Raw genomic sequence first — 26,467 nt, 5'->3', positions numbered from 1 at the left:
TCGCCAAAACAGACAGCTGGTCTCGCCATTGCTGAGAGTTGCCGGAGAACCCCAATAAAGAGGAGTCTCGCATAGAAACAACATTAAGCTTTGTGAGAGAGGTTAGGGTTTTTGAAAGAGGAACTGGCGGTGGTGACGGCGAACGGCCGACAGCAGTCATGTGGTGGTGATGGAGTGTCTTAATCTCGCCCCCATCACCTTCATTATTTCTCCTCTTTTTGCAGAGTGAGTTTGGTTTTCATTAACCGAATATTATACTGTTCTCTTTTACCATGCCAAGAAGTTGTCATGTCATCAACCACATCAACATAATTAAATATGCTTATGACATAAGGACTCAATCACACAAATCTTGCAAGTGGGATGACTCAGATTGAACAAACTCAAATTTCTCAAAACCACAAGTAAAATTTTTATAAATGGAATGGACTGAACCCTATAACAAAACAGAGAAGGTCAAACGTAGTCTGGCCGGAAAATTGTTTCACTCATTCTCTTACAGTTCAAATTGACACACGTTAACATGTCCAACTCATCATTGCAAAGAGAAACGTTTTGAAATAATTACCAATTGAATGTACTATGAGCAATGGCTCAAAGCCAAAAGAATTGAACAAACCTGCAAATAAGTACCAAAATTGTCAGCATCAGTGAGTAAGGCTACAGGAAGATCTACCCCATGCTGCCGTTGGAGCTCCTTATCTCTCGTCTTTTCCGATAAAGTGTCACCAAGTATATATAAGTTCCAATAGCAGCTACGATGAAAACCCCCAAATAAACGCAAACTGTTGCAGTAGCAACATAAAGGTACCTTCATGTAATATGAGTATTGACTTAGTATGAATTATCTCAGTAGAGGTAACAAAAAGTGTTGCAATATCATACTTAAGTGCAAAAATAACCACTCTTTGAAAGAAGGGTAGAATATAGTGTATGTAAAGGGCGAAAGCATTGCCATACGGGTAAAATCAATAAAACAAGACAAATTTATCTCACATAAGAAACAAAATGTAGGAACCGCTACATGAAATAGATGTTGAATCCACAATCTCGTTCACAATTAATATTTGAAAAACAAAAACTTCAACAACATGCATGATGAGAATAATCCCGGAGACCAGATTGCAAGTAGAGTTTAAATATCCACAAGGAACATACAACGAAATAGTCTTATCCACACTAGCTATATATGATCACCACATTTTCATAAAAATTCCATGGTAATAGATTAACATATGCGCTTTAAAGTATGGAAAGACTTACTTTGGAGAGAAGACACTCCATATGAATAAGTGATTTCTCATCAGTAGCAGTATGATAGTGTATGCAGTCAGCATAACTGAATTCAGGCACAAAGGTATTACACAAGGAAAACCAAGCATCATCTTTAGGAGATCTCCAAAATTAGCATTCCGCGAAGTAACCAGACAACTAAAATCCTTCACAGAGATCCACATTGGCATGCTAAGGAGAAACAGCAGCGGGGAAGCATAGGTGATTATAAACATCAAGACACCAGATGATAGCATCGAGAAATCTGAAGCGCCCTGCCAATGACGTAAAGAAGTTAGGAAACTGTGGCAACTATCTTTTGCCTGATATCGTTACTCCTGGTCCCAACTGCAGAAAAATTCCAGATTATGAGAGGCTTACAATGAATGCACCAGCAACATCAATTGTAGCTAGAGAGTTGCTGTTCCCGAGGGCAAAATGACCTGCCATTCCCAACTGGTAAAGTGCAGTGACCTACATAGACAGCAAAACCACCAATGTCAATACAAGATTGTCACCGACATAATGAATCAATATATAAACTAGACGCAGCTAAAGACACTCCATGTGTAAGATTGCCAAAAAATGAAGACAGCGTCAGTGGAAACTAGCAAAAAAATCTGCCCCAAGACCCTCCTTGCTTTTCAGGATAAATCTTCCTACTGCTAAGAAAGTCAACCAACAGTTGACCAACTGCCATGTGGAATGAGTAAGGACAGTCACAAGCTTCCCTAACATCTGTTCGAAGAAAGCTACCCCAAACATCTGTTCGGGTTTTGTAAAATATAATTATCCCTTCTTCTAGATGCATATTGCGATTCATGAGACAAAAAGCACATTTGATAGAGCTAGAAGTCAAGTTTATCGATATTGAAGTTTTAAAAACAGAAGAATTGAATGACAATTACATCTGATTTGAGACTAGATGAACAGCTGATCTGGCAATATCTTTTAATTTATTCAAGCAGAGCATGGAATCGCAGAAAAGTTGTATTTTCTAATTATGATCCACCCAGCACATAAATGCCTTCAGGCGCATGCTAAATCTGGCATGGAACCAGAGTGGTCCAGCAAAGTAGGATCAGATAAAGAAAAGGCTATGATCTATTAGCACAGAAAGAACAAGAATTCCTTGTTACTACATAAGAATGCCTGCTTCTGGAGAAAGAGAGAGTACTAAGAGGATTTCAAAAGAAATTAACTTATACAAAAACCCTTCTCTTTATTAGAGTGCTTTTGTGTCGCTATGCCTGCTTCTAGAAATTTAAATAGATTTGAATCACATCCCCAAGTCATTATGTCCGAAGAGGAACTTGATAGCACAAGAATGATGACTTGTCACTTAAGGATTTGATCTTTTTCTTAAACCACTAATGATGGTAAAATATTCTTAACCAGATGCAACAGTTACTCTAGAGAACAGGGAATCTAGCTTGCATTGAGATGTGGACAGAACCACAGAAGATGCCATTGTAACTGACCTCAATCCAATGCTTATGAGCAGGCACAGCACTGAAAGAATGAAGCATGCTGGCATAGATCTGCACAAGCAGCAAAAGCACAGGCAACGAATTTGTTGGCTGTTGGAGCAACAGTTGAAGGAGACACCAACAAAATATGTATGCCCACCCTATGACATAAAATGAGTCTCTCATCTCCATCAGCGGAGGCAACTTTAGAATGTCATGGGAACCAGAAGTAGACAAGCAGATATCACCATTAGAGCATGCCTTGGAAGTCCAAATATGTATTAGCCATGGTACAGCTACGACAGCCACAACCGTAAGAGCACCAAGAACTCTATATATCTTCTGTGCTGATACAGTGGAACCGTAGCTGTATGTAAATGACCCTGATGTATCATCCTCGTGACTAATTATATATTTCAAAACCATCAATCCTGGGATAAAAAAGCTGAATCCGACCACTAAAACCATTTTCCTTCTTGTCCATAAGAATGTTAGAACATATATACTTAAGATGATCACCGACAGGCACGCCAGCAGCCAAAGTCGTTTCACATATTCATGTCCTGCCAGTTTTAGCCATTTAGAAATATCAGGAAGATTTACCCAGTTTATACCACCCTGGTGCCAGGCTCTCAAAATTCTTCCCAATACAAGTACAGAAAAGAGGGATATAATTAGATAGCTGATCTTTCCATTCAGAGACATGGACAACCCAACTGAACTTTGAGTTCTATCTGCCAGAATGGTCTGTGCAGTCTTCCGAATTAGTAACAGATAAAATGTCGACAACACAAAATGCCAAATATATTGCTCCTCCTCTACCATAGAACTGGATCCCATGCTTATGACATGAATCAATGTAGCACCCACGAGGAAGATCTCATCCAAATGCCATGAAAAGGCATATTTTTCAAGCTGGAAATCTGATGGTCTTCTCTAACATACAAGGCCTCATTCAAATGAAATACAAGCCCCAGAAAGATCAAACATGAGAGAATCATTGCTAAATTCCAACAACAAGCAGGCCGACAGGTTTCTGCAAAATGCTTACTTGTTACTGCATGGAAAAAATAAAGTTATAAAAGGAAAAGATTAAATCACATCCGGTTTTGTGTGCTCTTCTACGGTATTATATGCATCATGTTCACCAGTAAAATTGAATCAATGTCCCAACAAAGAAGCAGTCTATTTTCAGTGGATCAAAAGACACATACATCAGTCATTCTGCGTGCTAACCACTGACTTGCAGTCCTCAAGAACACATAATATGCTGCGGCAGCGCTCTTGTAGTCTTCAATGTTTGACCTTTAAAAGCGAGTGCCAAGAGAACAAAGAATCATAATTTTGCTCATGTAACATTCATTAGGTATTTGAATCTGTGATGCTTTAAAGAATTATTACACAAAGATCCTCTTGAACTTCCAGGACCTGTGGAGGACGGCAGCATTCTGATATAAGCAACAGAAGACCTGCTCTATGTTTCCACCGCACTCAGTGACCACTGATTTTGTATCTCCAGTGTTGTCCTCTACTAAAACATGTTCACAGGGTAGACCAGATAACTGGGCCTGTAACAATCTTAACAACTGCCAAGAGTTTAACTCTAAAGCTCTCATCTTTTCAGCATCTGCACATATTAAGAGAATATAAAGTGGTCATTATTTCTTATAAATCGAAGGTAAAAAGGACCCAGATAGAAGTAGAATAAGAGGAAGATCTAGGAAACCAACGTTCGCATGTCGATGCACAACCTACACGATGATAACTGAAATCTTCTTCAGTCAAATAAAGGAATAACCAACCACCTAGCAACCAATCTAAAATACTTCAAAATCCAGCATTTCTTGATTTGGCCCTACGTTTCCTCTAACTAGTTAACAGATATATTTAATATGGACATAAAGGAGCATGTCAAATTAAAAAAAAAAAATTGCAAAAATTAGGTAATTTAACCTTTTCCTTGCTAAAACACAAATAGCCCACACCAGCTACCACACTATCACAAATTATTCACAATCACTGTTAATTATTCCTGAAATTGCTGACCACTTAAAAGATGCAAACTTGGTCTCCTACCTTCAGGAGCTTTTCAAAGAACTAATGGAAGCTTATAATGATTCAGTTTGCTATTTCCAACCAATGTTGTGTTGGTTTTTTTCACAATTTAAAATTAGATCAAACAACTAAACTAATGTAACAGATAGACATTGTTATGTATAAGAACTTCACGTTAAAAATTTTCAAAAAAAAAAAAAAAAGAAGAAGAAGAAAGAACTATGCATAATACTCGTTATATTTCCGGATATTTCGTAATTATACAACAACAAAAGAAGGAACAGAACCAAAGAGGATCTTCATCCTATACAGATGTGTCATGGTAATTTCTCGAAAATCCATATGCACATGCACCAAATAAGTAATTGCGACCAAAATACTATTCTTTTTTTATTTCCACTTGCACAAATTATGTCAACAGAAATAAACGTGATAATTATACCTTATTCTTCTCATAATTGATGAAAAACAGCATGTTCAAAAGACAACAAAGAGCACAGAATAAAACTGATGTGGCTTTCCCATTAACCCCACTAACTGCCAAGAAAAACGCTACAACCATTGGAGATTACTGGAAGCAATACTCTGGTCAACAAAACTTCCCTATTATAGATCTCAAACTACAATGAATGAATCCAAGAGAGATAACCATGACGAACACCATCAAATCTATTATTTGATGGGTGAGCTGAAAAAATCCTTCTTGGATTTGAAAGACTTGATCTATTTGCACCAAGGAAACTCCCATTGGACACAGCCGATATGAGGAGAAATGCTTGACATCATCGTCCAGCAGTTGATCAGCAACTATTGTGATAATTAAAATTCATAATATTTGAAAATTGTTGACTTGGTGAACCATGCATGTCCACAGAGAGAGAGAGAGAGAGAGAGAGAGAGAGAGAGAGAGACCTGTCATAAAGTTAAGAGCATGTGGGATGACAACTCCAATATTGTTTTTGGTATCGGTACATTGAAGAGGAGAGCTACAGTGGCTGCAATGTCAATCTGCATCACAAAGAATAAGTGAAGAATGGAAGGTTATTGGACTATTAGTTGGTCATAATTATTAAAATTGTAAAAAACACGGCATTGTAACTAAAACCAATATTAGTAAAAATATTTAGAAACTGAAATCTCTTTACCCTTGGCTCTTACTTGATTTTCTGAATTCGCAAATTTTTATTTCAGGGTCCAGTATTTTTTCTTGTACTAGAAATTTATAAAAGTAATCAACTGCATGTTTGACAAGTCATCATTCAGAAGATTATGCCTTTCTTGTTTGCACCGTGTCGCTTTTCATTGGAGAAATTTAGCGAGAAATTTCAAAATTTGCTTCTTGCATTTATTTTGTTATAAGTTAATTTTAAAGAAGTACTCCACATACCTGTAAGAATTACATAATGAGGAAATTAACCACCTCAAGGATGTATTTAATCACGAAACAATGTCACGAAATTCCATTCTCCACGTCCAGCTTACGTTTATCTAATTTCCTAATATTGACTGTTAGTCTTATATAATAGCAACAGCAATAATGGCATTCATATGTGTGTGCAAAATATGGAATATGTTTTAATAGAGGAAAGGAACAATATGATCTGAGTTATTTTATGAAATAGATTCAAACTATTGACGGATAAGGAAATTTATTTATATATAGAATCTCAATAAGATAGATTTATCAAATAAATATGATAATTCCATTTGCATCTTAAATTACAATCTTGTCCTTTGTTTGGTAATACACAATCATTATTTATTCTTCCAGCTAGCATGGGTATATTGTGGAATATTCAGGCGACAGTTTTGAGGTTGAAAGTTCCTGTCAGGTTTGCTTATCGAAATGAGAGATTAGACATCAAATAGGATTCTTAATGAGTTTCCAATTCCTACTTAGAGTAAGATTCCAAGGATCTTCGCTTCCCTTTGGACTATGACTATACAGCACATATACAATATGCGCGTGTGCGTAGACGAAGTTTAATGAAATTTTAGCTAGAGTTTTCTTTTGAAGTATTTGATGTAGATATCTTCTTCAGTTTGATGCTTAAGAAGCCTCTTTGTGATGCATGAAGAAATCTGCTTTTTTGTGATTACTGTTTGCAAGAAATTCCTATCCAGTTCTGGCTTCATTGCGATTGTTTGTCCCTTAAGCAAGCCGGTTCTACTCCCCATAACAATTAAATTGTGGAAATTGATAGAGTACCTGGTTTGCTGAATTGCCTGTAGCTGATGCATGGTCAAGTGTGTGATCACCCAGATCAACAAAAACAGCCAATGAATCAGTTTCTTCAATTGAAGAACCACCATGGTTACCACTCTCAGTCATGCCATGGTCACTAACTATCACCTTCAATGCATTCAGTGACATAATGTGTGAGAGAAGATAATTTCTTCAAGTATAGCGCCAGAAAGGAAGCTAAATAAGCATCTAATAAAACATATATGTTTGTCAAATTGAAAGGAGAAGGTGGCACTACACTACGTAATTATGTCTTTCATAGATTCAAATCTATGTCTCCTAAATATTAGAAATATTGACTCTTCATCACTAACAACTTGGAAGAAACTTACTGGTCAAAGTGTTGTAGAATTTTAATAATTCAACATATATATTTCATAGGCTTCCGGTTTACTCTCTCTGTCCCTACTCCTACTATTGTGTAGCAAAATCTCAAAAATTGCAAAGCAATTGTCAGTGCATTCAGCAGTAATTCTTTATGAGTTAATCCAATCTTAGTAAGCACCAACACAACAATGGAGATGCAAACTTTGCAAAGGGATCGAGTGCCATGTATGTGCTCATGGATTACCCAGTTTTGCCTCCTTATGTATATCAACATATACCTATACAAAGAATATCTTTCACTAAATTATTAAATTAGTGGACTCTTTGGTTTTCAGTAGACATGTATCAGTCTGTCAATCCTCAGATATAATCATGTGCCTAGATCATCAAATGAAAAGGTAATCTCTTACTCAAACATTTATGAGTTGCTTCATTTTGCCACTATTATAATGCATGTCCAGCGGGCAAAAGCAAACATCCTGTACAACTATATCAACTAGAATTTCGTAATTTAAGAAAATAATACACAGCAAAGGAGAATGGAAAAATTTAGCCTAACCAAAAGAGTCCCTGTCTGATGATTCTTTTTATCCCTAAGGCTGCTTTGATGAATCATCTCAATTACTTCATCCATCTCCTTGAGTTTTGGGCCCATTAAGAAACTGATGTCAAATTCAAGCAGTAAGGTGTATTCAGAATAAGCAGATATGCAAAAACATTAAGTATTGCAATGGAGCAGAGTGTACCTGTTCCTTCCACCAAGATGACCAACATGATCCAGACCTAAATAATGGAGAATCTGAAAGATAAAGTCAGAAAGTAGCAGTACCAATCAGCATTTAGCAGCATCGTGAAGGGAAATGGACTGAGCGATTTATCTCTTGAAGATAGAGAGATTCCTCAAACAGGAAAGTCAACCCCCCCATCAGCTAGAGATGGAATAATATAGCTGCCGGTAGATAAAGCGATAAACAAAAAGACTTCTCAGAACAACAGGATCAAACTCATAAGTCAAGACTCAATGGATCATTAACCTGATAAAGTTATTAACAAACCAATATGGTTGGGTCCCTATGGTCAATCTCTTCAATCTCTTAAGATCATTATGTCATCCATAATAAACATGAAAGCAGATGAAAATGGAGCCCTTCTCTTGACTCCAGATTTTTTAAATAATTTTGCTTGGTTAGCATTACTTAAATCACTAAGTCATATTGAACTTTTCTGTACATTAAGATGACATCTCCTAACCCAGGGAAGGGGGCACGAAAATTCAGGATTTTCCGCTGCACGGATCTCCTGGGAAACAATAGTAAGTATGGATGAAAGGGCTGGCCATCTACTGGTCCAACTGATCCATTTACTTTATTTTGACTATGAGATACTTATCACCTATTGTGTCAACCACTGTTCTTCAGCATAGAAGGGTAATCAAATAGGCAGGTTTACATCAAGTGTGTGTGAACAAGAGAAGGGATGTGACTTCAAATGATGACTGAAGGTGAACATAGGTAAAAGTTAAGGGGTAAAAAATCCAATAACAACTGACCAGAAGATCCCAGTCATTTCTGCGAAGCTCTTCGTCTAAATGTCGTGAAACGTTTTGGTCTACTTGAATAGTATCTTTAACCTGTAATCAAATAACACTCTAATTGAATAGCAGAAGACACTATTCAAATTAACCCAAAGAACATATACCCAAAACCATACAAAGAACACTTGTCGTTGAAAACCACTCACAAAAAAATTGCTCACGCCATCGTGCCTAATAAATGATCCTGGAAATAACTTAAGCCATGTGTCATCGCCATGCATGACCATCTTCCTACCAGTCCGAAAGAATTGACCTACCATACAAGAAGTATACAAGTGACCTGTGTTATAAATTCTAAATAGTAAAACTTGCCGTCATTTAATAGCTTAAACTTTTATAAATGTTGGCAGTGCTCCCACAAAATTTTACAAGGTATCAAAGTAGAGGATAATAAATTCCCAATTATATATCTCCATTCTTAGATCTAACGGCAAAGCCCAACCTATGCATGGGTGGGACTACAACAACATTTATATATTAAACCACATCATCGTTTAATAGTTTAACCATTCGCATCAGTTGAAATGATCCACCAAATTTCACAGTGTGTACAGATCCACGAGATCATTTTATATAATAAGTATGACAATCCAACTTGATTTACCAATAATATTATCATCTTGCAAAGCTTGTGTATTAAAGTTGAGTGCCACGTCCAGAAATCCTCCAATTGCCCCAGAAACCATAGCCTGGAACCACAGAAACTTAGACCGTTAATAAGAAGAGGAAACATCAACCTAAAACATAGAAGTAGCCCAAAGAAACAACCTTTAAGCATGGCATCGTAACAGTAGGAGGTGCAGCCTTTGCATGGTACCCAACTGCAGATCCATTTGCTAGTAACGACTGAGTATAAGGCATGGCTTTGACAAAAGCCTCTTTCAGAGGCTTATCGTCCCTTCCGAGCACAAATTCTGCTGGAAGACCATCAACAACCTAAACTGACATGGGTGCAGTGGGCAGCTAGTACTTACTATCAAGTTACATTCATAATGCAAAATAAAGAGCTGGTGCCAAGAGCATCTGGAATCGGCACATATCTCAAGCACGAGCAAGATTTACATACCATTAGAATTAGCCGGTCGAACGGAGGGCTGATCTCAGATAATTCCTAAAATAGCAAATGCATCATCAAAATCAAGAAAATCCAGCCGCCCCTAAGCAGAGGACTCGCAATTCACCATCTCAAAACAGGGGTAAGCAAATACCGAACCTGATACAACCGCTTGAGCTCTTCAGGAGGCGATGCCGCCGCCGAATCATTTCCAACGCCGTTGGGCCACGGCGCACGGAAGCTCTCCGGTCCACTGCCAACGGCGACGGCGAGACCCAGAAGGCAAAACAGAAAAAAGTTCAGAAATTGCAAAATGGGTCGACGCATCCGGATCATCTGCAACCTCGAACCGAGCGCGTAGCAATTACTGGCGAATTTTCGGTGTCTAGAGGAACGCACCTGACGCCAGAGAGAGCCGGCTTGGTGGGGAAGAAGCCGAAGATGAAGAGGGAGAGGCCGAGGGACTGGAGGAGAAGTGCAGCTGCGGCGATTATGGCGAATCTGGAGCACGAAATCGAAGAAGGGGACATTCCCGCTCTCTCTCTCTCTCTCTCTCTCTCTCTCTACAGAGGCAGAGGAGGAGGAAGGAAGATGACCAATCCTCCTCCGCTGGTGAGAGTTTAGGAATACATTTATCATTAAATTCATTTTCTCTTGAGTTTGAGAAGGACCATAATTTGATTCGTTTATCATTATAAAGAAAAAAATCCTTATATGGGCATAAAATAATAACCAAAAAAACCTATAATTTTAACTCTTGTCCAAATTCTACTTTTTATGTCTCAATTCTATCCTAAAATTCTTTTGTCTCATAAAAAACTTTAACTTTAAGTCCAGTCTTAATTATATCCTAAACATTTTTGGTATAATAAAAAACTCTCAACTTTAGATCCAATGTCACCCTTAGGGATTTTGTACTCATTGATATCTCATGATTGGGAATGTTCCAACTCTTGTAATCGGAGAGCTCATGCTTAGAACGCTCGAACAACTTGTTCTAGGAAGTTTTCAATTTCTCAATTGTCAACGAAAAATTTTGGATGAGGTTAATGCGGGCAAATTTGTGACTCAAGCAAAAGCTGTGGTTTTTTATAAGACTATAAATTTTTTTGGTAAAATTGGGATTGGACAATAAAATTGGGACAATCCCTAAAATTTGGGGTTTTTCCTAGAACAAAAGAAAGTTTATGGTAAAATTGAGACGAAACTTAAAATTGAGGGTTTTTTATGAGACAAAAAAAATTTTATGGTCAACAAGGGTGGTGACCTCCATTGGCCAACACCAAGGCTCGACAATGGCCAGTGGAGGGAAAAAGGAAAAAGAAAAAAGAAAAACTGGAAATAAAAGAAAAGGAAAAAGAAAAAGATAAATAAATAGATAAATACTCGAAAAAAATTAAAATATTGTTAAAAATTGTCTACATTAGCGCCGTATTACGTAGAACGATGGGCATTTACGCTAGCGATTTCCATTCAAAATTAACCAAATGAACTCAATTGACGATATACTGAAATGCTTGAGGATTCAATTGACAAAAATGAAAAGTTTAGAAATGAATTGGTAAAAGTGCAATAGGTTTTAGGACTTTTTGGATAATTTTCTCCTGGTACTAGAGATTGTAGCATGAAGGGACTACTAAGGAACAACTTTTCAATACAAGGATTCTACCTTTGCCTCTTATTCTCCCATTTTTCTTTTCTTTCTTTTGTACGTTATCAGTGGAGCTGGGAGTTTTATTGGCAAAATATATCTCATGCAAGAGTTAATTTTTGCACACGACTTGGCTGTAATTTAGAGCATAATTCTTACTTCTCATTTGGGAGTATCAAAGTCGTGACCATTTGAGACTCCACTTTATTTTATGGAGTACTAAAGTAGAGGTGTGGGCAAAGCATTGATTGACTTGGAAATAAATGTGCTGATAGCCAAACTTCTCTCAAATTTCCACCTCAAATTAACGGACATGCTTATATTGATCATGGCCCATGATGAATCATACACAATCATAGCCATTGATCATGGCAAAACTTATCTCATGCAAGAGTTAATTTTTGTAGAAGACTTGGTTGCAATTCGGAGCGTAATTTTTACTTGTCATTGGGGAGTATCAAAGTTATGACCATTTGAGACTCCACTTTATTTTATGGAGTACTAAAGTTGTGGAGTGGACAAACCACTGATTGACTTAGAAATAAACATCTGCCAGGCTTCTCTCAAATTTCCACCCAAAATTAAGGGACATGCTTATACGGATCATGGCCCATGATGAATCATGCACAATCATAGCCATTGATCATGGCAAAACATATCTCATGGAAGAGTTAATTTTCGCACACTGACTTGATTGCAATTCAGAGCATAATTTTTACTTGTCATTTGGGAGTATCAAAATCGTGACCATTTGAGACTCCACTTTATTTTATGGAGTATCAAAGTAGTGGCATGGACAAATGACTAATTGACTTAGAAATCAACGCCCCAACAACCGAGCTTCTCGCAAATTTCCACCCCAAATTAAGGGGCATGCTTATACTGATCATGGCCCACGATGAATCATGCACAATCAAAGCCATTGATCTTGGCAAAACATATCTCATGCAAGAGTTAATTTTTGCACATGGCTTGACTACAATTCGAAGGGTAATTTTTACTTGTCATTTGGAAGTATCCGAGTCGTGACCATTTGACATTCCACTTTATTTTATGGAGTATCAAAGTAGTGGCATGGACAAGGCACTAATTGCTCTTAGAAATCAACGCCCCAACAACCGGGCTTCTCGCAAATTTCCACCCCAAATTAAGGGGCATGCTTATATTGATCATGGCCCACGATGAATCATGCACAATATAACATAGTTGTCATTTGGAAGTATCCAAGTCGTGACCATTTGAGACTCCATCGATGGTTGATAGTTTCTCGTTCATGAATGAATGATACTTACTGTTGTGACTTGTCGGCCAACCAAAAAAAAAAATGGAAGAAAAGCCCTCTAAGAGATCGTCTAAAAAATCGGAACCTTCTTAATAAGTTTCTTCACAGTTTGCAAAGCTAATATTCCAATCTCTTGTCTATCCTTACTTTCCATTCATAATCATGTCTACCCACTTCTGCTTGGGGTCTTGAACCTGGCAACCGTAGTTTTGATGACTAAATGTTATATTTATATGAAGTCTCTTCCTTACACGTTTTGAAAAAGATTTGCAATACATATAAATTCTCTCACTTATCTATGTCATACATAAAGAGGTCATTATAAATTAATTATTCATATTAAATAATAAGTACTTACATAATTTTTTATGTTAACTAATAATAGAAACTCTAAAAACTTTTAGAAAAAAAAAAGTGTGATTTCTATGCATCAGCGGTTGAGCAAGAATTTAGGTGGTTGCATCATGTGGTGTGACACAAATGTCTATGTTGCCACAAAACATTTGATCATTAGTGAAATTTCATTTGGCTCATTACATAAAGATCATGGCAAAACATATCTCATGGAAGAGTTAATTTTTGCACATTGACTTGACTGCAATTCGGATCATAATTTTTACTTGTCATTTGGGAGTATCAAAGTCGTGACCATTTGAGACTCCACTTTATTTTATGGAGTATCAAAGTAGTGGCATGGACAAAGCACTAATTGACTTAGATTTCAATGCCCCGCCAACTAGGCTTCTCGCAAATTTTCAACCCAATTTAAGGGACATGCTTATACTATTCACAATCATAGCCATTGATCATGGCAAAACATATCTCATGCAAGAGTCAATTTTCGCACATGGTTTGATTGCAATTCGGAGCATAATTTCTACATGTCATTTGGAAGTATCAATGTCGTAACCATTTGAGACTCCATCGATGGTTGATAGTTTCTCGTTCACGGAATGAATGATACTTATTGTTGTGACTTGTTTGCCAAAAAAAAAAAAAAAAAAAAAAAAGAAAGGAATGGAAAAAAAGCCCTTCAAGAGATTGTCTAAAAAATCGGAACCTTCTTAAATAAGTTTCTTCACAGTATGCAAAGCTAATATTCCAATCTCATGTCTATCCTTACTTTCTATTCATAACCATGTCTACCCACTTCTGCTTGGGGTCTTGAACCTGGCAAGCGGTAGTTTTGCTGACTAAATGTTATATGTATATGAAGCCTCTTCCTTACACGTTTTCAAAAAGATTTGCAATATATATAAATTATCTCCCGTATCTATGTCATATTAAATAATAAGTACTTACATAATATTTTATGTTAACTAATAACAGAAATTCTAAAATCTTTTAGAAAAAAAAAAGGTGTGATTTCTATGCATCAAGGGTTGAGCAAGAATTCAGGTGGTTGCATCATGTGGGGTGACACATATGTCTATGTTGCCACAAAACCGATGATCATTAGTGAAATTTCATTTGGCTCATTACATAAAAATCATGCCAAAACATATCTCATGGAAGAGTTAATTTTTGCACACTGACTTGACTGCAATTCGGAGCGTAATTTTTACTTGTCTTTTGGAAGTATCAAAGTCGTGACCATTTGAGACTCCACTTTATTTTATGGAGTATCAAAGTAGTGGCATGGACAAAGCACTGATTGACTTAGAAATCAATGCCCCGATAGCCAAGCTTCTTGCAAATTTCCACCCCAAATTAAGGGACATGCTTATATTGATCATGGCCCACGATGAATCATGCACAATCATAGCCATTGATCATGGCAAAGCATATCTCATACAAGAGTCAATTTTCGCACATGGCTTGACTGCAATTCGGAGCGTAATCTTTGCTTGTCATTTGGAAGTATCGAAGTCGTGACCATTTGAGACTTCATCGATGGTTGATAGTTTCTCGTTCATAGAATGAATGATACTTATTGTTGTGACTTGTCTTCCAAAAAAAAAAAAAAAGGAATGGAGGAAAAGCCCTTCAAGAGATCGTCTAAAAAATCGAAACCTTCTTAAAAAGTTTTTTCACAGTTTGCAAAGCTAATTTTCCAGTCTCCTGTCTATCCTTACTTGCCATTCATAATCATGTCTACCCACTTCTGCTTGGGGTCTTGAACCTGGCAAGCGGTAGTTTTGCTGACTAAATGTTATATGTATATGAAGTCTCTTCCTTACACGTTTTGAAATAGATTTGCAATATATATAAATTATCTCGCTTATCTATGTCATACATAAAGAGGTCATTATAAATTAATTATACATATTAAATAATAAGTACTTGCATAATTTTTTATGTTAACTAATAATAGAAACTCTAAAATCTTTTACAAAAAAAAAGTGTGATTTCTATGCATCAGCGGTTGAGCAAGAATTCAGGTGGTTGCGTCATGTGGTGTGACACATATGTCTATGTTGCCACAAAACAGATGATCATTAGTGAAATTTCATTTGGCTCATTACATCAAGATCATGGTAAAACATATCTCATGGAAGAGTTAATTTTTGCACACTGACTTGACTGCAATTCGAAGCGTAGTTTTTAGTTGTTATTTGGGAGTCTCAAAGTTTATTTGGGAGTATCAAAGTTGTGACCATTTGAGACTCCATTTTATTTTATGGAGTATCAAAGAAGTGGCATGGACAAAGCACTACTTGACTTAGAAATCAACGCCCTGACAACCAGGCTTCTCGAAAATTTCCACCCCAAATTAAGGGACATGCTTATACGATCATGGCCCACGATGAATCATGCACAATCATAGCCATTGATCATGGAAAAACATATCTCATGCGAGAGTCAATTTTCGCACATGGCTTGACCGCAATTCGGAGCGTAATTTTTACTTGTCATTTGAAAGTATCAAAGTCGTGACCATTTGAGACTCCATCAATGGTTGATAGTTTCTCGTTCACTGAATGAATGATACTTATTGTTGTGACTTGTCTGCCAAAAAAAAAAAAAAAAAAAAGGAATGGAAGAAAAGCCCTTCAAGAGATCGTCTAAAAAATCGAAACCTTCTTAATAAGTTTCTTCACAGTTTGCAAAGCTAATATTCCAGTATCCTGTCTATCCTTACTTTCCATTCATTATCGTGTCTACCCACTTTTGCTTGGGGTCTTGAACCTGGCAAGCGGTAGTTTTACTAATTAAATGTTACTTTCCATTCATAATCATCTTTCATAGAATATTGTAGATTACATATGCACCCTCTAATCTACAATTAAATTGAGTTTGTTCCTACACCTTTATTTTCGTTTTCACTTAATACATTGATATTGATAATCAAGGATTAAAGACTAGGAACAACATTTGCATCCGAGAGAGAAAATTATATGAATGCAATGCCTTGAGAGAGTAACATTTTGCTTCAGAAAATTACGAAATTATCCTATAATAATAAACATCCATTGACCATGACAACAAATATTCCTTTCCAGCAATTATATTGAAACCAATTACATCCAAAAGTATTAGATGGGTAAAATTTGTTAACTGTACTTACTACTTTCTTCCTAAAGGATAAATGAGCATGGATGAAGGGAGTTTAGATTTCAAAGTGAGTAGCTAACATTAAAATTATTTAAAATAAAAGGCAAAAAAAAAATGTGCCTCTAGTGCCATTTTAATGGGAAGAATTTTCATTCCCCTATACAAAGAATTTACATGTTCAAGATCATCTTGCAGAGTCTTCATTCTCAAAGAGAAAACCAAGCCAAGCAAAAAGTTGACTCATCACATATCAGAAAAAGAATATGGCCTCGAAACTCCTAGTCCATTTCTCCCCATCGTTTAAGTTGCCTCTAATTGCCACGTCCATGTCCTCCAACTAAAGTGACTTTTCATTCCCTTCTTCCATTCACTCCAACCCTCACGATACGCTCAAATGGCCAGGCAAACTCTTCCCCAAAGGCAGAAAAACCTGTCAGAAAGAAGAAAAGCACTTCAATGGCTACCGAGTCAAAAAGAAAAAAGAAAAAAATGCTTTTAAAAGCTGTCATGCAAAAAATAAAAGAAGAATCGACACCTTCCTATAAAAGGATAAGAATGATGCTTCAAAATCAACATCCCACTCTTGTAAAGCTCTTCAAAGTTTCCAGTAGCACTCATCCCGCCCTTTGTTTCTCAAATTTACCCGCTTTCTCGGGCTTCGAGTCATGAAACTCGCGGGCATTAGTTTTGCAGAGTTTCCATCATGCCTTGTGCTTCTCTATATTGCTCTTGCACTTTTCTTTAACCAAGTCTCTTCCACTACCAATGAAACAGATAAACTCGCACTTCTCGCATTTAAGGCTGGTATAACCAAAGATCCTTTTTGCGTGCTCAACTCATGGAACAATAGCATTGAGTTTTGCCAGTGGTATGGCGTTACATGCGGCCGGAGACACAGGAGGGTCATAGTCCTGGACTTACAATCACAAGGACTCTCCGGATCAATTTCTCCTCATATTGGGAATCTTAGCTTCTTGAAGGAAATGCGGCTCAAAAACAACAAATACTTGATCATGCAATCCCTCCACAAATCGGCCAATTGCGCCGCCTTTGTATCTTACTACTACACAACAATTCATTGGTTGGTGAAATTCCCAAAAACATATCAGGTTGCTTGGACTTGTTCGCACTCACAGTTGCACGTAATGAGCTAACTGGAGAAATTCCTAGGAAGCTCAGTTCATTGACGAAGCTCCAGGTACTCGGTTTGCATGTTAATAATTTAACTGGGAACTTGCCCTCCTTCATTGGCAATTTATCTTCCCTGGAGATACTTTCTTTAGGACAGAACAACTTGGGCGGGAGCATTCCCCAAGTTCTAGGCCACCTAACAAACTTGCAATACATTGGCCTTGCATTTAACAGATTTTCGGGTACAATTCCACCTTCCTTATTCAACCTCTCTTCACTAATTACATTTTGGGTTGCAAACAACCAGATACAGGGGACTCTTCCAACAGGTATGGGCCTCAAACTCCCAAAACTCGAAATTTTTGATGTTCATGACAACCAACTTGAGGGGTCGATTCCTCCCTCGATATCGAATTGCACAAAACTAAGTGTTCTTTGCATTGGTCTTAACGGATTTTCTAGGAAATCACCATCATTGGGAAATTTGTATAAGCTTACTTCGTTTGTAATGTCTGAAAATCAACTTGGAAGTGGAAAACCTGAAGACTTGAGCTTCCTTTGCTCATTAACTAACAACACCAAATTAGAGGAAGTGGAAATCAGCTTGAACAAGTTTGGTGGGGTGTTACCTAAATGCCTAGGTAATTTGTCCACCACTTTGAAAACATTTGTTACAACCCTGAATCAATTATCCGGTGAGATTCCATAAGAAATTGGGAATCTAGTCAACTTGGAGGTATTATTTCTGAATTCCAACCAACTTTCAGGTGTTATCCCCTCAAATTTGGGGAATCTACAAAATCTAAAGGTGTTGCAGTTGAGTCAAAACAACTTCAGAGGGACTATCCCATCTTCATTGGGAAATCTAACCAAGATGATACAATTAGATCTTAATGACAACAACTTTCATGGGCAAATTCCTTCACGTCTATCAAATTGCCGGTCTCTTATTGGACTTGATCTATCTTATAATAATCTTAGTGGTGCCATACCCCCACATCTTATCGGTCTCTCATCATTAGCCATCCTTTTGTATTTGTCTCATAACTATCTAACTGGGATTCTACCCACAGAAGTTGGCAACTTGAGAGCTTTGAGCGTGTTGGACATATCTAACAATTTGTTGGTAGGTGAAATCCCAAATAGTTTAGGTGATTGCACTTCGTTGGCATCATTGAGGATGGAAGGCAACTTCTTCCACGGGTCAATTCCACAATCAATCAAATCGTTAGGAGGCATCCAAGAACTAGATCTTTCACGCAACAATTTGTCAGGTCAGATTCCAGAATTCTTAGCAGTATTTCAATCCTTAAAACGTCTGAATCTATCATACAATAAGTTTGAAGGTATGCTACCATGTGAAGGAGTCTTTAAGAATGCTACCAGTACTTCCATTGTTGGGAACAATGAGGTTTGTGGCGGATTGCCCGAATTTCATCTCCCCAACTGCATTTCCAAAATCCACAAAAGCAGAAAGATCAATATAGTGATAGTTGTCGCTTCTATCATTTATGGAGTTGTTGGAATGGCTCTTATTGTAGTTTTTATATATCGTTGTTGGGTGAAGAAGAAAGTAAATGAACCAATTTCAAGTTCAATGGATGATTCACATTTGAATGTATCTTACGGGACACTCTTAGAAGCAACTGAAGGTTTTTCTTCGGCAAATTTGATCGGTGTTGGAGGCTTTGGTTCTGTTTATAGGGGGATACTCAAGGACAATGGAATGGTTGTTGCTGTGAAGGTGCTTCATTTAGTCCGTCGTGGTGCTCTGAATAGCTTTATAGTTGAGTGTGAGGCACTAAAGAACATCAAACATCGAAATCTTTTGAAGATACTTACAGTTTGCTCTAGTAGTGATTACCAGGGAAATGATTTTAAGGCCCTAGTCTACGAATTCATGGACAATGGAAGCTTGGAACAATGTTTACACTCATACGCAACATCATCTCATGGGAATATGTTTTCGAAAAAGTTGAATTTCATATGGAGGATAAATATTGCAATCGATGTGGCTTCTGCACTAGATTATCTTCATCACCAGTGCCACATTCCCATCGTTCATTGTGATTTAAAGCCAAGCAATATCCTCTTAGATGCTGAGATGGTCGCACATGTTGGTGACTTTGGATTGGTGAAATTCCTTCATGAATCATCCCTTGATACTATAGATAATCATATGAGCTCAATGGGTCTTAGAGGGACATTGGGTTATGCTCCACCAGGTTCTCTCTCTCTCTCTCTCTCTCTCTCTCTCTCATGACAACTCTTATAGTCTTACGCACATTACACTTTGATTTGATTTGACTTGGACTGTAATCAAAATGTGTGGCAGAATATGCAACGGGATGCAAAGTTTCAAGAGAAGGAGATGTCTATAGTTTTGGCATTCTGTTATTGGAGATATTCACAAGTTTGAGTCCCACTGATGACAAATTCAGAGACAATTTGACTCTTCATAGTTTTGTTGCTGAAGCTTTGCCTGAACGAGTGTTAGAAATCACGGACAGCTTTCTGCTTCAAGAAAGAGAGAGCCATTTAGGCTCCTATAGTCGTCGGCATTGGTCTTCCGAAAGGGATAACATATTTCAAGAATGTTTGGTTATGGTGTATAACATCGGAGTTGCTTGTTCGTACCAAGTGCCAGGAATACGAATGAGCATCAATGAAGCTGCAAATCAGTTGCACCAAATTAGGAAGAAACTCTTTGCATTGGGTTTACATGAACGAGATGAACCACCGATAGCTTCAATAGCTATCGTACAGGATGCAACTCTTCTAACGTGAAGAACTGTCCCAAATTGGGCTTAGCTCAGGATCGGCCCATCAGCCCAATTATCGGTTTCAGTCTCCCAATTGTGAACCGTCATCGTCGAGAGCCACTCCATCCGCCCCCACGCGCCACCGAATTTGATTGTTAAAGTATCGAGGAGCCCTCGTGAATTTGGTGTAATTAGTCTCGTTACTACTTCTTTTTTGAATGATTGGTCTCAATATAAGTGGCTGTCGAGACAATGGAGGATTTTATGATTCGTAGGCAGGCTGCTGCTTTAATGACTTAGCTGCATCATCTTGTATAAGTGCATTTGCTGGTATAGTTGTGTTACTTCAATTCTTCTTTTGTGATGTGAAGTAAACCTGACATTTTGAAAGTCGAGAGTTTTCTAGCTTGTAGCAAATACTGTTGGTTTAGCGCATGAATTTCTTCTTATGCAGGTGCGATGTGTTTTGTCATGGTGTACCTGGTGTAATTTTGGTCTTGATGGAAGGAGGAAATATAAAAATAAAAAAAAAGTCTAACAGAGTAACTTATTCCAATAGGATAGATGCACCACTTTCGTCTTTCTTCTTGAGATATTCTTATTTGGGAAATTAAATGGAGTTGGAGATGGATGCACTAGTGCCTTTGGGCCTTAAGATATGCTAGTCCGGTTTGGGAAGATACAATCACAATGTTGATTTGGTCTACATACCTAGAGAATAAGCAAGAAGAAAGTGTTTGAACCAAGCAATGTTTAGAAAGTAGAGAAAGAAATCTAGGATTCGGGGTCTCCCTGCTGTTAGGTGTCCTCTCATATACGAGGGGCTTTTACATGCATCGGGTGCCTATACTTTTCTCTCGCCTAATTGTGAGTTCCAATTGAGTGGGTCCGAATATCATGTTATCTGCCCTATGGATCTCACTGCCACTTTGCAGTAATTTCTCTTTTGTACTTCTTTCTTTGGAAAACTATAACATCAATGATTGGACAGGTTGGTCGCTCTTAGTTTTGCGAAATCTGCGTAATGGAGCAAATTGCAGTTCATGCATTAGAAGTTATAATTACTTTTGTCAATCATGGCTTTTCTGAAATGGATTCGTTCCTGTTTATCTCAGTCTTGCATGATCCTTTGATAAGCTTGATCTTCTGTTTTCATTATGAAGTACATATACAATGAAAGGGATTTTTCGGATGGACTTCAGATCTAAGGGCTATCTTATAAGTTCCTTGCAGGAACAAAAATCCCCATCACTAAGAATGGTAAGTAGATTTATTCCAGAAGTTGGTTCTTATTTGTAAGCTATATTTCACTGGAAAGCTGATGTTAAAGCTTATGTTCCTCATTCTTTGAGTGGGATTATATTACATAATGTTTGTCTTCAGCTAGGAACCATGTGCCTCCTTCTGGTTTTAAGATGTAATATCACATTTTATATTTGCCTTTGACACTAAAAATGTCTGGGAGACCGTACATATAATTGTGATGGTAGACATGTCAAAATTGGTGTTGCCATGGGACATCACATGGTGTTCGTGTCCTGAACACCGGATGGTGCATGATAGAGTCTGTATTTTATCTAAATTAAAAGTCTGGGAGAGTTCCATTCTTTCATAAGAACTGAGTTTCTTGATAGCAAGTTAAGGGTGATGTGTTCTATCATGGTAGAAGGGAGTCTACTGCTTGCCTCACATATAAATAGAAGTAGAGTTGGCGAATCTAAAGATATTGAGAGATATGAGACAACTTTACAAGGCTTCGCTTTTCAGTCTTGAGAATTCAATTATTCTTCTTCTTTACTCACATTGTGTGTTGGAAATCTGAGATTTCTGAAGTCAAAGATTCCTCTTTTGTTGGCTGACAGAACTGAAGGTTCCTCGAGAAAAGTTTTTATACGATCATCTTATTGAGATTGTCTTTATAAATTACTTTCTGTAATGCTTTTTCCGAATCTTGATGGTCATAACTATGCAGGACAAGAAACTCTGATTGGATGTGTCAGAAGAGAGCAGTCAATTAATAGCTTACGCTTTAGTTGTCGGACTTGCTTACGTCTGTTAGTATGAGTGCAGGTTCCTTTTGTAGTCATTGATGGCAGTCAGTGGCCAGCAGTGGATTATGTCGTTGTGAACATGCATGGTTCAAGGCATCATCTACCTCTTAGCTCATTATGTCACCAACAGCAGCCGATTAATGCTTCTCCTTACAAATGCCTTTAGGCACTTATTGGTCCTGAACACCCCTGTAAGTCTGTGACATGTAAACTTAATGCATATGGTTAACTGCAATGTTTCTTGCCCCTTGAGATTTTTCTGATTATCTAGAACATGCGGTTCCGTTAATTTTGTAATGACGCATTTACTTTGATACAAGTATCTGATTTGATGCTCTTGTTCCTCTATTTTTGAAAGTTGGACTGCTTGATGAGGGAAGAAAATTCTTTCATTAGGAAACTGTGTCCGTGCTGTTGACCTTTGCTTTTTCAAAATGAATTCCAGAGATCAGTTCATGCCAAGACTTCCTTATTTTCTGTGAGTTTTCCTCTCATATACATTTTAGTGGTGATGGATGGACATTGGATTAGTCTTGATGCTTGCTTGAGGAGATTCTTTTTCCATTTGTGGACTTATTGCCCATGTACACTATTTTCTTTTACTATAAATCGACGTGTGTAAATTTATTCACTCTAATCTTGATCATGGTTTATAGCAGGATGTGAATATGTAGTGAATTGCCCGTTTGGAAGTCTGTTTTTGCATTTCGCATGACACGGAGAGTTCCCCTGTTGTGTGATTTCATGAATTTTTGGGTGATCTGCACAGCCTCCTATTATTTTAGTATTTGTCCCCTTACCTGTCAAAAGATATCGTGGCTCCTCTCCCTTTGATGCTTGTCATTTGTCTATGTGATGATCTGTAAACAAACAGTCTGCTTCACGTGACTCAAGTTGTTAAGAATCAACCATCTCATATTTCATTCTAGGATACTTGACATGATTATGCTTTAGGGTCTACTACTTAGATCTTGGGCAGGCAGCCCTTTTTTGACAGCACTCGTCTATTATCGAATCGACTGATATGACATTTTCCAGTACCAAGATGACAAAAGATCAGATGGTCATTGATCTTGCCTGCCAGACAAAGATACTCTTCTGGATTAGTATTTATCTTGGAAAGGTGTCAATTGGTATCCTTGGATTTGCTAAACTTGTAACCATATTATGTATCCTGTTGAATTCAAGACATTATAATCTTTGACTTTACTGGGCTTATGCTGAATCTTCTTTCCTCATAAAATGAACAGATGGAAAAAGTGGAGCCAGCGCAGAGGGGATGAGCAGGAGCAGCAGCAGTAGAGCCATGCTGCAGTCTACCAGCCCAACACAAACGCAGTGGATGATTGGGAGATGTACCAGATGGACATTTACTTGTAATTTGTCTAATTAGGAGAGGGAGATCCACTTTTGTTCCATGCGGCCATCTTGTGTGTGTCAGCGGTGTGCATTATCCGTGGAACGGGAGGTTTCACCAATATGCTTTGTTGTAGGCAGCTGATCTTTAATTCAGTCCGGATTCTTGAGTATTATAGTGATTTTGTTTCTTTTAGTCCGAGGGTCGAAAGTCGAAATTGTTAGCTTTTCTTCCTTAATATATCCTCGAAAAAAGAGCATGCCCATCCTTTAATGGAGAGTCCACAATGGACCAGTGATTATTTTGTGTCAATAACGATGCTTCGTAGGTCTCTCCAACTGTGAAAACTGTGTTGTTTAAATTGAGCCTTGTTGTTGAGTTTGTCAGCTCGAAGTAGCTTTTATTGTTAGTATTACAATCAAACGTGAGTGCTGCTCACCTTTTCTTTGAATTTGTAAGTTCCTTTTGTCTTTAGACAGTGACAGATAAGTTTTTCTTTGGTTGAAATATCACTATTAGTTATGAAATGCACAGCGTGGCATCATATTTATAAAAAGGAAAAAAGAGATATGGAGCATATTCATTGCATAAATTTGGATAGAGCATTTATTACCCAAGTTTGTGAATTGATTAATTGTGAAATAACTTGAGAAATGCTTAATGAAAAAAAGTGTAAAAGATTATAGGTCGAGGGTAGGTGAGCCTCATGCAACTTTTGACTCTCCAGATCTCGCTCGATAGACTTGATAGTCAACCATTGACGACCATCGACTTTGGGTTTGCATCGACCAAAATTTGGAGGATGATGAGTGTGTTTGGTTCAAAGAGAGATGATGAACAATAGGATGAGAGCAAAATAAGTATACAAAAGTATAAGCGAGGGTAAAGTTGGAGGAAAAAAAATCATTAAGCTAAGGGACTTTAAAAAATTTTGTTCAAGGCTTTTGGCACAAGGGTCCTCGAGGCTGGAGATTCTTTGGAAGAGCAGATTGAAACGCACCTCCTTACCCAGCGAAGCTCACTAGTCACGTAGGACTACCAATGGGGACCCTTAAACCTTATCCACAAACAGCAAAAGTAAACATGAAAAAGCAAATCACTTCGATAGTACTCTCAAGATCAACATAGTTGTCCCAATTTCGTATTTACAAAAAGATTTCGCTAACATGGAAAGGAACATTATTGCAGAAATAATCACAAGATAATATAGCCAACATTTAGCATATTTTATGTCTATATTTTCTCGTCCCTAACATAATTACAGGACATTAACAATTCTCCCACCCTGACAATAGGAATGTACCATAATATCGTGATGTTGAGCACGCTCTAAAGATTCTAAAAGTAAAATCGATTTAAATAATATAAAGTTCTAGGTAATTTATTCACGTTGCCCTATCTAGAATTACTCATTCTGCTTTTTTACCTTTACTCTGTTTCAGTCTTATATATGTATCTTTGGAAAATGTACCCATGCTAAAACCAAGCAAAATTGAAATGGGTCAAAAATTCAAGGAACCACAAGATTTAAAATGTGGCTTCCAAAAATAGCTCAATATAATTGTTTGATATTTTGCTGTAAAATAAAAGTTAGAAGATGTTTTGTCCTCCCTGCAAGTATTCACGTCATTTTACAAAGAACACATTTCTCGCGACAGGAGATAGCTCTTCCGATGTCAATTGAAAGATACGTAATTTTTCCATTTGGCATGTGGCTGGCTCATTTCACAAATTGACACACTTGTGTTTCCTCATAGAAAAGAGCTCTTTGCAAGTAGAAAGAAAATTTCATCATGTGAAAATATGAATTTGAAATAATCAGATAAGAATCACCCTATAATCAAAATCCCACCATTCTCGTTCAAACCCTACATCAGAATCAGTTCTAAAGATCCATATGTATCACACGGATATTATCATAACCCAATTATCAATTTCAATCTCCCAATATGAAGCATCATCGTCTAGAGTTAGATATATATAATCGCGGCACATCTTCTTTTTGCACCGCTAAGAACCACTCCCTCCGCCCCCACGTGCCATTGCCTTAACTCTAATTGCACTCGCCACTGCCGACTCCGCTTACATGTGACCGCCAAGGAACACAACCCCATGCGAGGAACCATTAATAGGCTGACTGTTGACTTTCCTCGTAGAAAGTTTCTATCTGCAAATTTCACCATAATGAATTACAATTTGCACTCAATCTAGACCTCGACAGTGAAAGTCCTTCACCCCTGCTCGAGAATCTACCCCAACCCCAACCAAACATTTCTTCAAGCTTCACTGATGATTCGACAAGTCCTCATTAGTCTTCAAAAAGACAAGTTGTCTACATTAAAAGCATAAATTAACTCTAGAAAATGAAGGATAAGCTCATCAAATGGAACATGCAACAATATGGAGACAATCCCGAGAAAAGCACTTTTAGTGGTTCCCCTAACATCTTAGCAAGCTCTCGTCAGCATCTAGAATCCACATAACATAACCAACTTAAAGAACGGGAAGTATATTGACTCATCAAATGTACCAATTAGTGGTTCCACTAACATTTTGCGGGATCAATCCCCAAATCCATCTCGAATAGTAAGGCGTGGATGGCCTTCACCTCGACCGTGGGACCATTAAATTTCCCCTCAATTGCTGCCGGCCATTATGATTTGAAAACGAATCTTGTATTGATACATTCAACTACCAAATTCTCCAAGAAAAAAACCACATA

At 37.5% G+C, this 26,467-nt stretch overlaps 2 protein-coding genes and 1 long non-coding RNA gene across 3 annotated transcripts; 2 read left to right on the top strand and 1 right to left on the bottom strand.

Annotated features, from left to right (window-relative positions):
* Positions 1 to 215: 215 nt before the first annotated feature.
* On the bottom strand, positions 216 to 10,615 carry LOC104420259 (GPI ethanolamine phosphate transferase 2-like). The gene is given in 20 exon segments (XM_039302039.1): positions 216 to 811; positions 1,264 to 1,547; positions 1,654 to 1,746; positions 2,754 to 3,641; positions 3,644 to 3,747; positions 3,750 to 3,777; positions 3,956 to 4,046; positions 4,143 to 4,368; positions 5,709 to 5,756; positions 5,759 to 5,804; positions 7,006 to 7,149; positions 7,928 to 8,030; positions 8,115 to 8,167; positions 8,918 to 8,998; positions 9,109 to 9,215; positions 9,567 to 9,651; positions 9,731 to 9,898; positions 10,029 to 10,073; positions 10,176 to 10,269; positions 10,416 to 10,615. Coding segments are annotated over 20 exon segments (2,958 nt in total). The 5' UTR covers positions 10,547 to 10,615; the 3' UTR covers positions 216 to 672.
* Positions 10,616 to 17,109: 6,494 nt separating this feature from the next.
* Positions 17,110 to 19,849, top strand: LOC104420266 (probable LRR receptor-like serine/threonine-protein kinase At3g47570). The gene is made up of 5 exons (XM_039302351.1): positions 17,110 to 17,248; positions 17,554 to 17,642; positions 17,810 to 17,904; positions 18,038 to 18,216; positions 18,343 to 19,849. The coding sequence occupies exons 1-5, from the start codon at positions 17,110 to 17,112 to the stop codon at positions 19,836 to 19,838; spliced, it is 1,998 nt and encodes a 665-aa protein (XP_039158285.1). The 3' UTR covers positions 19,839 to 19,849.
* A 1,079-nt stretch (positions 19,850 to 20,928) lies between these two features.
* On the top strand, positions 20,929 to 24,095 carry LOC108955275. Its single transcript, XR_001981322.2, has 3 exons — positions 20,929 to 21,597; positions 22,408 to 22,866; positions 23,639 to 24,095. It is a non-coding gene; the product is annotated as an uncharacterized LOC108955275 (long non-coding RNA).
* Positions 24,096 to 26,467: the final 2,372 nt, after the last annotated feature.

Source organism: Eucalyptus grandis, chromosome 9, assembly GCF_016545825.1.
Source record: "Eucalyptus grandis isolate ANBG69807.140 chromosome 9, ASM1654582v1, whole genome shotgun sequence".
Classification (NCBI taxonomy): Eukaryota; Viridiplantae; Streptophyta; class Magnoliopsida; order Myrtales; family Myrtaceae; genus Eucalyptus; species Eucalyptus grandis.
This window is presented reverse-complemented; position numbering and strand designations above follow the sequence as displayed.

What these genes read in the sequence shown, in the direction of transcription:
- LOC104420266 (XM_039302351.1), top strand. Translation starts at nt 17,110, where the DNA reads ATGAAACTCGCGGGCATTAGTTTTGCAGAGTTTCCATCATGCCTTGTG. An exon ending in ACAGGGGACTCTTCCAACAG is followed by an intron (nt 17,905 to 18,037) that starts GTATGGGCCTCA and finishes CGGATTTTCTAG; the next exon opens with GAAATCACCATCATTGGGAA. An exon ending in GGTGTTACCTAAATGCCTAG is followed by an intron (nt 18,217 to 18,342) that starts GTAATTTGTCCA and finishes ACCAACTTTCAG; the next exon opens with GTGTTATCCCCTCAAATTTG.